Source organism: Trichoderma atroviride, chromosome 1, assembly GCF_020647795.1.
Source record: "Trichoderma atroviride chromosome 1, complete sequence".
NCBI lineage: Eukaryota > Fungi > Ascomycota > Sordariomycetes > Hypocreales > Hypocreaceae > Trichoderma > Trichoderma atroviride.
In genome coordinates, this window is record NC_089400.1 from 4586598 (window position 1) to 4598572 (window position 11975).

Consider the following 11975-nt stretch of genomic DNA (forward strand, 5'->3'; position numbering starts at 1 on the left):
ACATCTCTCCATTTTCAACAGAGCCTATACGTTGAACATGGCAAACCAACTTTCTTATTGGGGTAGTCTCTGGCCAGGTATATGAGTAGAATAGAATAGAATAGGATGGGCAGCGGGCATCGGGCATCGGATTTCAGGTCTGCCTGTCAACACGATTCAGCCACTCACATGTGTCTGCACCAAGTTGGGTCAAAGCCAATCCCAACCCATTGCCTGTATCAGCCACCGGCCACTAGCCACTCAGACACCTTTGAGAGCTTCTTCATGATGACACGCTAAGACAAAAGAGAACACGGTTGGCTGCAATCCAGCCCCTGACAGACTCGACGATTTTGTGGTTTTCCACTGACGCCATGGCAACATAGAATGGCCAACGCAGATAGCCAGCAGATAGTACTGCCTCGATGACGATGGCCATCTATTAACGAGGTAGTAAATTTACATATTTGTTTCTCGACCTTGTTTTTAAAACTCTCTGCCATGTTGAAGCTCCTCTAGGTCCAGGAACAAGTTGGCATCTAGTATTTAGTCTCCAGCTACCGGCGGCACCTCTTCAGGCGGCTGACCTCCAGCAAAACAGCCCCTCACCCTCCTCATCTTCAGGGCTTCTGGCGGCACCCTCAACCACCACGCGGCGACTGCTTTTAGCGCGCTTGTCACCACCGAAACAACCACATTGGCCCTGAACTTTTGGGTCCCCTCCCCGCCAGCCCTTCCCAGACCGCCGTTCCTATTGCATCCCTAGAACCTCTATTTGTCTTGTGTCTTTTGGATTTTTTTTTCTTCTAACCTCTTCTCTTTTTTCCTCATACTTGTTGTTCTCTTCCCCCCCTTTTCTCCCCTTAACCACTGATCCTGCGGCGGGGTTTTTCTTGTTTCTCGTCGTCGCTCGCAGCTTCGATTAGCGATTGCCCGCCTTTGTTTTGTTTCTTCTTTTTGGCCCCTCTCTCCGTCGGTGGAGCAGCTATCGGAGCCCGCCATTTGGGATCAAGAGAGGACAAGAGAGAGTCTCTGCCAGGAGATAGCGACTTCTCCTCCTCCCAAGATCGACGGCCTTGCTTGATATCGATCCAACTGCCCAACGCCAACCGCCCACCATGTCAAACAACACCATCAAGGTCGTCGCCCGGTTCAGGCCCCAGAACCGGATCGAAATCGAATCGGGCGGCAAGCCAATCGTCGCCTTCAGCTCCGAGGACACTTGCACACTTGACGTATGGCTCTCCTCCACCTGAAAGACCACATCAAAGCTCACTGCAGAGCTGCGATGATGGCAATACAAGGCTCTCCGCTAACCGTGGCCATGCTCGCTGTAGTCCAAAGAGGCGCAGGGTTCCTTCACCTTCGACCGAATCTTTGACATGTCAAGTAGACAACAAGACATCTTCGACTACTCCATTCGCCCAACCGTCGACGATATTCTCAATGGCTACAACGGTACCGTCTTTGCCTACGGCCAGACTGGTGCTGGTAAATCATACACCATGATGGGCAACATGGACGATCCCGAGCAGAGGGGTGTTATTCCGCGCATCGTCGAGCAAATCTTTGCCAGCATCATGTCCAGCCCCAGCACCATCGAGTACACTGTCCGCGTCAGCTACATGGAAATTTACATGGAGAAGATTCGTGATCTGCTCGCCCCTCAAAACGACAATCTCCCCATCCACGAGGAGAAGAACCGCGGAATTTACGTCAAAGGCCTCCTAGAAATCTATGTCTCCAGCGTCCAAGAAGTGTACGAAGTGATGAGGAGGGGAGGTAATGCCCGAGTGGTCTCTTCCACCAACATGAACGCAGAGTCATCACGATCCCACTCCATCTTCGTCGTTACCATTACCCAGAAGAATGTCGAGACTGGTTCGGCCAAGAGCGGTCAGCTGTTCTTGGTTGATTTGGCTGGTAGTGAAAAGGTCGGCAAGACGGGTGCCAGCGGCCAGACGCTTGAGGAAGCCAAGAAGATCAACAAAAGTTTGAGTGCCTTGGGTATGGTCATCAACGCCCTGACCGACGGCAAATCTCACTTTGTCCCCTACCGAGACTCTAAATTGACCCGTATCCTCCAGGAATCTCTGGGTGGTAACAGTCGAACTACTCTCATCATCAACTGCTCTCCCAGCAGTTACAACGACTCTGAAACTCTGGGAACGCTGAGATTCGGTACCAGAGCAAAGTCTATTAAGAACAAAGCCAAGGTCAATGCCGAGCTCAGCCCAGCAGAGCTCAAGGCTCTGCTCAAGAAAGCCCAAGGCCAAGTTACCAATTTCGAATCTTACATTTCCAATCTCGAAGGCGAAATCCAAATGTGGCGAGCTGGAGAGGCTGTGCCCAAAGACAAGTGGGTTCAGCCCACTGCTGATGGTGTTGTTGCAGCCAAGGCCGAAGCGAGAGCACCGCGGCCATCAACTCCTTCACGGCTTACAGAAAGCCGCTCAGAGACTCCCATCGCTTCTGATCGTGCTGGCACCCCCAGCATAACGCTGGAAAAGGATGAGCGGGAAGAGTTCCTGCGCCGCGAAAATGAGCTGCAAGACCAACTTACAGAGAAAGAATCGCTGGCTGCGACGGCTGAGAAGCAACTTCGCGAAACCAAAGATGAACTTTCTTTCTTGAAGGAGCACGATAGCAAGATAGGCAAGGAGAATGAGAAGCTGACCACTGAGGTGAATGAATTCAAGATGCAGCTGGAGCGGCTGAATTTCGAGGGTAAAGAGGCTCAAATCACCATGGATGCCCTCAAAGAAGCCAACTCGGAACTCACAACTGAGCTGGACGATATGAAACAGCAATTGTTGGACGCCAAGATGAGCGCTAAAGAGACGGGTGCTGCCCTTGATGAGAAGGAAAAGAAGAAGGCCGAGAAGATGGCCAAGATGATGGCTGGCTTCGAACTCGGAACCGATGTTTTCAGCGAAAATGAGCGATCTATTGCTGAAACTATCAAGCACATTGATGCCCTGCTCGAACAGAGCTCAATCGGCGATCACATTGCACCAGACGAGTTCAAGGTACTCCGAGCAAAGATGGTCGAGACTCAGGGCATCGTGAGACAAGCAGAGCTGTCCATGTACAGCGGATCATCTAACGATCTGGATGCCCGACGGAGGCAGGAGCTTGAGGCTAAGATGGAGGCCTTGCAACAAGAATACGAGGAAGTATTGACACGCAATCTCAGCGAGGCCGATGTGGAAGAGGTCAAGGCACGACTAGAAGCCGTCTACGCTAAACGCGAGAAGTCTGAGACTCAGCTTGTCGAAGAGCTCAAGGCTGATCTGAACCAAAAGGCTTCTGAGAACGCAAGGATGAAGACTCTCATCGAGGAGCTTCAGCAGCGCGTCAAGGCTGGCGGCGCCGGTGCCATGGCCAATGGCAAGACTGTCCAACAGCAGATTGCCGAGTTTGACGTGATGAAGAAGAGTCTCATGCGAGATTTGCAGAACCGCTGCGAGCGTGTCGTCGAGCTGGAGATTTCACTCGACGAGACCCGCGAGCAGTACAACAACGTGCTGCGGACATCCAACAACCGTGCTCAGCAGAAGAAGATGGCCTTCCTGGAGAGGAATCTGGAGCAGCTTACCCAGGTTCAACGCCAGCTGGTTGAGCAGAACTCTTCCCTGAAGAAGGAAGTTGCCATTGCCGAGCGTAAACTCATTGCGAGAAACGAGCGCATCCAGAGTCTGGAGAGCCTGCTGCAAGACAGCCAGGAGAAGATGGCAACTGCCAATCACAAGTACGTATCACCCGTCATCTTCCCCCTTTTTTTTTCATTCTCTGTGACGGCAGCACATCATCAATGGATTGCCAGTAAAAGAAACATGATAAAACGCTTGGTGCTGACCTAGACTCCCCCCCTATCTAGGTTCGAGGTCCAACTTGCTTCCGTCAAGGAGCGCCTCGAGGCTGCCAAAGCTGGCAGCACCCGTGGCCTTGGTGGTGCCGGCGGCTTCAGCTTCTCTGGCGCTGGTAGCCGCATCGCCAAGCCTCTGCGTGGCGGCGGCGGCGATGCCCCCTCGACCCCCACGATCCAAGGCGGCGACGGAACCAGCAGCAAGCGCGGTAGTTGGTTCTTCAACAAGTCGTAGATTTCTTTTTTTACAAAAGAAAACCTGCGTTCTTCCGGAACGGCGTTATGACATACACTAGATGCGAGGTTTTTTTTTTTTCACGAAACTACACACGTTTTAGAAACCACCATACCAACAAAACTCTGAAGAACCCCTTAAACCTCAATCCTCCTCTCACTCACTCTCTTCTCTTTGTCCACTCTTACTTCTTTTCTCTTCACTCTCGCTCTTCCTTCGCTTTCACGCACATGCCCTGCTGACTTTGCTGGTTAAGGCTTTATCCGTTTTTGATTTCTTCTTTTGCCTTGTATCTTTTGATATGTCTTGCTCTTACTTCTGCTCCCCCTGCTCTCTTATCTGCATTTTGAAAGGTCGGAATGAGGGGATTGACGAAAGAGAAGCATATGCGTGCCCCTTTGTCACGATTCTATATGCATTATTGGGTGTATATGCATGTGAGCGTCAGGAGAGTGATTGATGAATGACGATTGTTGGATTCTGGGTCCTTTTTTTTCTTTACGAACTTTTTTTTTTATCTGATGGCTACACGTTTGAATGAATTAAGAGAGCTTGGCACGGACGAATGAATGAGCAAAGAAGGACAGAGATAGCGATGAACCAAAGAGAAAGAAGAAAAAAAGAGAAAAGAGAAGAGCTGGCAGTAGGTGGCTTAGAGAGATTTCTATTGTTGGAGTTACGCGGTTGGGGGGTAGGAGGGGGGGGGGAGGGATATATTTTTATATATATGATAAAGATGTCACGCATGAAAGAATAAAGAGTTAAAGAACAAATGAGATATTAAAACAGATTTTTTTTTATTTTATGAACAAGTATCAATATCGTGTGCATAAATCATGAAAAGTTTATCAAGTTGGTGGTGATGCGTGACGCGATTTGTCTCATGGGAATCGCAGTATGAATTGTCAGTGGATAATTTTCTTGCTGGCAAGCAATTAGGTGCTCTTTGAGCCAAACTTCATCAGGAGCAGGCCAGTGGGAATGAGAATGGCCCAAGAAAAGACCATGGTGGCCACAACGACGCCGAAAATCTTGGCGTACAGGATGACCACGCGTCTCCAAGCAGCCTTGGAAAAGGTAGACCAGGCGTTGGCAACGGTGGCGTAGCCCAGGCCACCTACTACTGCAGGCTCAACCTTGCCATCGAAAGATCGGTCGAAGGGGATGATGGCGTCCTCGTCCTCGGGTAGAAGCGAAGCCTGGACACGGACGAGAACGACGCGGGCGGGGATGATGACAACGACCCACAACATTGTGCTGAGGAGGAAATACACTCCCGCCTTGATCATATAAGCGATCTTGTGTTCGCTGAAGTCGTCAGGAATGCCAGAGCCCCAGCGGAAGGATGGTGCGTCAAAGCCAATCAGGCCGGACAGCAAGATGGGAACCCATTGGTGGACTTGGGTAGCAACCCAGTAAATCACAACGGGCTTCCAAGTAGCATTGAAGGCGCGCTTGAAGGTAGGCAGGCGGCGCCAAAACTTTCGGGGGGAAGGGTGCGAGATGACAATGTGAACCCAAGCAGTGGCGTATTGAACCATGATCAAGGATGCCAGCAGCTCGGCAAAGGGCCTAGCAGGGAACCAAGAGAAGAACGAGGCGACAACACCGCTGAGGACATTCTGTGCTAGAAGACACATGAATCCACGGAAGTTGGCTCGGAAGCCACCATACGAGGTGAGGAGGCGGTTGATGGAGCGAAGAGAAGAGGTCACAGTTCGAGGGGCGCCGTCGGTAGGCTTGGGGCCGCCAGCGGTGGCCTCTTCATCATCATTTCCGTTGCTAGGAAGGGGCTCATAGGCAGGAGGGTTCTCGTCTTCAATGATGGTGAAGACGGGGTAGATGTAGAGCAGGGTATATTGGACCTATATGCTGATGTTAGTGGAAACAAGAAGAGCTGCAGAAAGCAATGATAATACTCACCAGAAGCGAAATGGGAATCAGAATAATGGCGTCGACGAGAATCAGAGGCCAGCCCCAAGCCGGCATATGAAACTCAACAGGCTCACCCCCTCCTCCTTGGACGGTCCAAGTCATGGTGGCGGAATGTTCGGACAAGGTGCGAAATCGAAATTTCAGAGACGCAATCAACAATGCAGGTACAGCGACTTTGAAAGTGCCGCAATGATCACGCAATATGGACAAAGGATTCGTTCAACTTTCCAGCCGCGACAGACTGGAACAGATGGGAGAGAATGTGAGGAAGAGCAAGGCTAAAGAAGGAAACAATCCTTTGAGCTGATTGTTGGGAGAAGCAGAGGCTTATAAGCCAGAGGAATCCCGGTGGGCTGTCTGGCAAAGGGACACCCCAGTTCAAACCAACACTAGGCAGCACTGCCCTCCACCACGGCAAAAAGCTCGTGTATGAGCGCGTTATTAGTCTCTTCGCCCAGAAGACTAGCCACAGGCCACAAAGCTTTCACTGCCCAGGCGTATCGGCCATTTCTACTTTGGGACAGCAACCTGATTTATGAGGGGCGCCAACCCGGCCTTTGCCCAAAACAGTGCCTTCGGGCTATTTTTTCTTGTCTCGGTGCACGAATTACATCAGCTGCGCAATGCGTTGCTGGCGCGTAGCTTGTATGAGTGCATATAAGGTTGTGATTGTGATGGTGTGTGTGTCAGGTACATGGAGCTGTGCCGCTGTTTGTCTCATCGACTTGCTTGGCGATCTTTTGCTCAATGGCCTGCTGCTGGATCGCCTTGACAATGAATTGGTCCGTGTATCCGCAGAATTCTTTGTCTCGGCAACTGGGCCATCGCGAGTCAGCGGCTATTGAGGTCTAGCAAGCGCTGCTAAAGTGGATAGAGCTCTAAAAATGGAAGAGAGGCAAAAAGTCAGTGGCAGTCTTCCGTCACGTAGCCATTCTGGGAAAATACTCAAAAGTCCTCATGATTAGAGAGACGAGCGCAAATAGCTGCCGTGGCGTGCATGAAATTGAAAAAGAATGAAGAAGAAAAAAAATGAAGCAAGGAGTAAAAAAATGTAGACAGAAATAAGTGGCTTGTAAGTCCTGGTGGAAGGACAGTGGCAGGATGCTATGCGCGGTTCTTTCCTCTTTCCATCGCTGTTGGTGGACGCGGCAGGCAGGCAGGCACAGACGCCCCGCAGCTTCCTTAACAGCTGGAGTGGGGCAGCGTTCATTGTTTCCATTATTTGATGCAAGACATTCACAGTGAACCAGTTTATTTCAAGATGTACTTTGCACGACGCATTACCTGTGGATGTACAATGAGCATCTCACTGATCTAGGCGCCTTTTCATCAGATGAGGGAGTAAGAAGTACATGTACCTGTTACTTATGCTGGAGGCCCATCATTTCATATCGCCTGGCATCGCATCGCATCGCATCGCCGATAGAAGCCGGTAATCTTGTTACAACAAAATCCAAGACACTGAAAGCCCTTCAACCGGGCCAACATGTCAGCTCCTTCTATCCCCAACTTGCTCTCTCTCCGGGGCAGAGGCGGCCGAGGCCGAAGCCGTGGCCGGGGACAAGGACTCGGAGGCGGCAGCGGCTCGGAATCTCGTGGCAAGGCTCATGATGCGACAATCCAGGGCACCGACACCGACGCGGCCGTGTCGAGGCTGAGTGCCGTCGACATGGGCTATCTCAGCGATCCGTACGCGCGGTATTTCGTGTCCAGCCTGGGCGGTCCGCCAGCGAGACGATTTCCCATAATCAACCGAGGTTAGTTGTGATGGCTCTTTCATTTTCTTATCTTCTCCTTTTTTTTTTTCGTCATGTGTATAGTGTATATACATATTCTACAACTCATCTCTCACACCGCTACAGGAACATACACACGTACGGCGGCTATAGATCATCTAGTCCATTCGTTCCTCTCCGAGGCTACTGGAGGAGCACAAGGGCAAGCGGTGGCCACGAAACAAATTGTGTCTCTAGGTGCCGGCACCGATACAAGGCCATTTCGACTCTTTAGCCAGCAGCAACAGGGGCGCCCGAATCTCGTCTACCATGAGATTGATTTCTCAGTAACCAGCGCCAAGAAGCTCAAGACAGTTGAAGGAGTACCATCACTGGCAAGTATCTTGTCCGATCGCTCAACACGAGAGACCAGGGACAGTGATTGGTCAAGCAAGCCGCCAAATGGAGAGTACTATTGCCACGGGCTCGATATTCGGCAGCTATCACACGCCTCTACGACAACGCTGCCAGGGCTTCGCACTGATGTTCCCACTCTCATCTTGTCAGAGTGTTGCCTCTGCTACCTCTCTCGGGAAGAGTCAGATGGAGTGCTTGAGTACTTTACTTCCCGAATACCCAACGCAGCAGTCGTGATCTACGAGCCAGTCCATTTAGGGGATCCTTTTAGCGATACCATGGTGTCGAATTTGGCAGCAAGGAACATTCACATGCCCAACCTTGAGCGGCGCAGGAACGAAGCAGACGAAGCAGCTCGGCTTAAGAGAATAGGATTTGAGACTGCCCGTCAATTGACAATTGATCGGATATGGAGTAAGTGGGTAAACGCCGAGGAGAAAGAGAGAGTTGACAGACTCGAAGGGCTCGACGAAGTCGAAGAGTGGCAGCTGCTTGCGGGACACTACATGATCATTTGGAGTTTCAGGGGGGAAGGGTTTGAGGGGTGGAGGGCCATAGAATGAGGAAAAAAATTAGACATTCGATATATCACGCTGGTTCAATATTCCCCATCACTGTTGTGATTGGTAATTGATGAATTTTGCATCGTAATCACTACCTACGATCAGTAGTCATGAAGCACTTTGCCGCTTATGATAGAGTATGATTCAGTGCCTGTTTGCCGTCACTGTTTGCTGAGCAGCGACATCACCGTGATTAGGATCCTGGCACGGCCAGCGTTCGGGGATGGACGGAACAATAGTTCTAATGATATTCTTTCAGTAGTCGGTCACAAAGCTTGGGGCGTTCTAGGCCTATGGGTATCTTTTCATTCCGTGGAATAAAGGCGCCTCTGTTTTCGCCCAAGCTCCCTTGCTGTTATAAGCGCCTTTAATACATGACTGACATGGCGTGGTTCATTTGTTCTAACACGTGCTCCTCGTGCGTGCATCACTACGTGGCCGCTGCCTCCGTATAATAGAGAGGCAAAGAGGCTCTTCACTTGCTCCGTTCCATTCATGGTAAAACGACCACAAATTACCTACGACACCCATTCCAACATAGTAAGTATTCATTGATGGACTCGGCACGTGACGTGTCACGATAGCTGGGTGTGCGCATAGCAGCCATAGTAGCAAATTTGGAGGGGTGCAATTAGCATACTCTGCTGCTAACGAATCCGACTCCGATTCTGTCGCGTTGGAGCCTCTTGATCTCAACCTTGATCGTTCTCTTACTCATCTTCTTTGTCTATTGCCATTGCTCGAACTGGGTGTGTAGGGATCAGCTCCAATTCATCGACTTCTTTTACTATCCTCTCCCACGCGTCTCTGCCCCTTTTTGGATTTACAGGAGCGAATACCACTTCTTTGTAAGCGACTTGGCCGGATTCCGATTCTAGAGGCCAAACCTGCAACAGTCGCTGTTCATCGACTGCGGGAGCCCACTCCATCGATCCCGATTCTTCCGCTTGGGCACATGAAAAGTCTTATTCTCAAACGATTTTTTCGCTTGAAAGACTGAGCTCCGGGAACGATTACCGCTTCTTCGGGGGTGAGGGCGCACGACTGGCGCTGTTCTGGAGGGAGAAGCCGCTGGACGCGCTTTGTCCTACTTGCAGACTTTGGGCCTGATTACGATAGAAAGAGAAGGAAATCGCATTATTTGCTTATTGGAAATCCGACGGCATGGCGGAATCAAGTGCCGCCAAGGCGTATAAATATCGCCAGGAAATCAGTCAGGTGAGATACTGTCTACTTTCACTTTTGCCTGAGCACCTTCGAGGACCGATGAGTCTCAGAAGTCTGAGCATTCATCATCATCATGTTCGATATCAATTACGATATGATGCCTATTATCAAATCATTCAACAAGGCCTGGTTTATTTCATTTCCCCGTTCGAGCTGGACTTTTCTCTTATATGCTGAGCGTATTTGACGAATGAGCCGCCATGCGAAAAAGGGGCTACGTTTTTCTCACCACTCCCTGTCGAGAGCGGTCCAGGCAGTATCATTTTGCCACGGCTGCCAAGTAAAAAGCACTCATCATTGCCTGAACACAAACGAAATGAAAAGTCCCGTCATTCATCATGAGGGCATGCTCGGTCAGCACCTGGCAAAGCCGAGTTCTACCAGTTGCAATCCCAAACCAGCCAAGTGGCAAGCCTCACCAGACTCTTATAAATTCTGCACACACTCTTCACTTCTAGCTCTGATGAGTCTCACCTTTCTCTTCACCCCCTCTTCACCTGAAATTTGCTCCAAGGCCCTCAGCCTCACCGCTACTTAATCATGAGCGATCGATACTTTTACGTCAATGGACGCCGATATCGCATGCGAGCTGGATTTCTGTCCCGCCTCTCCAAACGAGCTATAACGATTGACTCTTTTCAACAGATGATGTACGTTTCTGGCGAAACAACCGAGCCGTCAATAGAAACAACCGGTATTATCGAAGACATCGTCCGGCAGCAAGTCATCGAACTGGTACGCCAACCGCTCCACCCTTTGCATCTCATCCTCTTCATCCAAAATTAACCAAACAAACTCCTTTAGCTTCGCAACTGCACTGAGCTCGCCGCCCGTCGTGGCTCAAAATCCATCAGCACAAACGACCTCATCTTCCAAATCCGTCACGACCAAGCCAAAGTATCTCGTCTGCGCACATTTCTCTCCTGGAAAGACGTCCGTAAAAACGTAAAGGACTCGGACGACAAAGGCGCAGACGCAGATATCGCTGCTGGCGACGATGCCGTTGGTGGTGTCGTCCCCGGAGGCCCAGTCGACGAGGCGGCCAAGAAGAACAAAAAGGCCAAAGTCGGCCTCCCCTGGGAACCCGCGTCCTTCTACTCGGTCGAAGTTCCCGAGCGCGAGGACGAAGAAGACGAGGAGGAGGAGGAGATGAATTACATTACTCTCCAACGTCTGCGCAAGGCCGACGAGCGCACCAAGGTCATGACGCGAGAAGAGTACGTGACGTGGTCCGAATATCGTCAGGCGTCCTTCACCTGGCGCAAGGGCAAGCGTTTCCGCGAATGGGCCGGCTTTGGCGTTGTCACGGACAGCAAGCCATCGGACGATATTGTCGACATCCTCGGCTTCCTCACCTTTGAAATGGTCCAGACCCTGACCGAGGTTGCCCTCAAGGTCAAGGAGCAGGAGGAAACGGCCCGCGCCCAGACCGGCGCCCTGGTTGAGGGTGGCACCAGCAAGAAGCGCAAACTCCAGCAGGGCCTCTTTGACCCCCCCAGCGAGGGCCGCGCGCCCATCGAGCCAAGGCACGTCCAAGAAGCCTTTCGGCGGTTCCAGCAAAGGCCCAAGAAGACGCGTGCTATGCTCAACATTACAAGGCTGCCACAACATACGACTCTTAACATTATTTAGACTTTTATTCCCCGCTCCGCTGTTTCGTTTTTGGTTTCTTCTCTTTTTTCTTCCACTTTTTCCCTCGTTTCTACCTGGAGTTTTGGAGCTATTCTGATCCGATATAATACGCGTCTACAGAAGGGTGTTGGGTCTCCAGATATATACCCAATCGAGGATCATGGATCTGAGAATTTGGTCTTTTTTCGATTGTATGATGGATACATTGGGTATTTTTTAACGTTAGATGAAAGAGTTAAGCGCAGTCGCTATTACTATTGTCGTATCGCCTATTAGCGATGAGCAATGCTAATCAAAGTGATTAAATGCACATGACATGTGAAATGCAAGCTCGTGAATGCCATCATATACAAATTAGTCCATCTTTTCTCGTCCAGATCCGAACGTCTCATACTGCGTTAAAT

The 11975-nt window shown here is 50.7% G+C and overlaps 4 protein-coding genes across 4 annotated transcripts; 3 read left to right on the forward strand and 1 right to left on the reverse strand.

Moving 5' to 3' along the window:
- Positions 1-354: 354 nt before the first annotated feature.
- On the forward strand, positions 355-4772 carry TrAtP1_001651 (uncharacterized protein). Its single transcript, XM_066111083.1, has 3 exons — positions 355-1214; positions 1317-3730; positions 3860-4772. Exons 1-3 carry the CDS (start codon positions 1098-1100, stop codon positions 4080-4082), a joined length of 2754 nt encoding a protein of 917 aa, XP_065967156.1. The 5' UTR covers positions 355-1097; the 3' UTR covers positions 4083-4772.
- Positions 4773-4886: 114 nt separating this feature from the next.
- Positions 4887-6325, reverse strand: TrAtP1_001652 (uncharacterized protein). The gene is made up of 2 exons (XM_014085905.2): positions 6006-6325; positions 4887-5947 (listed from the first exon to the last, which is right to left on the reverse strand). Exons 1-2 carry the CDS (start codon positions 6117-6119, stop codon positions 5018-5020), a joined length of 1044 nt encoding a protein of 347 aa, XP_013941380.1. The 5' UTR covers positions 6120-6325; the 3' UTR covers positions 4887-5017.
- Positions 6326-7503: 1178 nt separating this feature from the next.
- Positions 7504-8712, forward strand: TrAtP1_001653 (uncharacterized protein; the record flags this gene model as incomplete). The annotated part of the gene is made up of 2 exons (XM_014085117.1): positions 7504-7774; positions 7880-8712. The coding sequence occupies 2 exons, from the start codon at positions 7504-7506 to the stop codon at positions 8710-8712; spliced, it is 1104 nt and encodes a 367-aa protein (XP_013940592.1).
- A 1164-nt stretch (positions 8713-9876) lies between these two features.
- TrAtP1_001654 (uncharacterized protein) lies at positions 9877-11571 on the forward strand (the record flags this gene model as incomplete). The annotated part of the gene is made up of 3 exons (XM_014085904.2): positions 9877-9930; positions 10585-10674; positions 10744-11571. 3 exons carry the CDS (start codon positions 9877-9879, stop codon positions 11569-11571), a joined length of 972 nt encoding a protein of 323 aa, XP_013941379.1.
- Positions 11572-11975: the final 404 nt, after the last annotated feature.

What these genes read in the sequence shown, in the direction of transcription:
- TrAtP1_001651 (XM_066111083.1), top strand. Translation starts at nt 1,098, where the DNA reads ATGTCAAACAACACCATCAAGGTCGTCGCCCGGTTCAGGCCCCAGAAC. An exon ending in AGGACACTTGCACACTTGAC is followed by an intron (nt 1,215 to 1,316) that starts GTATGGCTCTCC and finishes TGCTCGCTGTAG; the next exon opens with TCCAAAGAGGCGCAGGGTTC. An exon ending in ATGGCAACTGCCAATCACAA is followed by an intron (nt 3,731 to 3,859) that starts GTACGTATCACC and finishes CCCCCTATCTAG; the next exon opens with GTTCGAGGTCCAACTTGCTT.
- TrAtP1_001652 (XM_014085905.2), bottom strand. Translation starts at nt 6,119, where the DNA reads ATGACTTGGACCGTCCAAGGAGGAGGGGGTGAGCCTGTTGAGTTTCAT. An exon ending in TGATTCCCATTTCGCTTCTG is followed by an intron (nt 5,948 to 6,005) that starts GTGAGTATTATC and finishes ATCAGCATATAG; the next exon opens with GTCCAATATACCCTGCTCTA.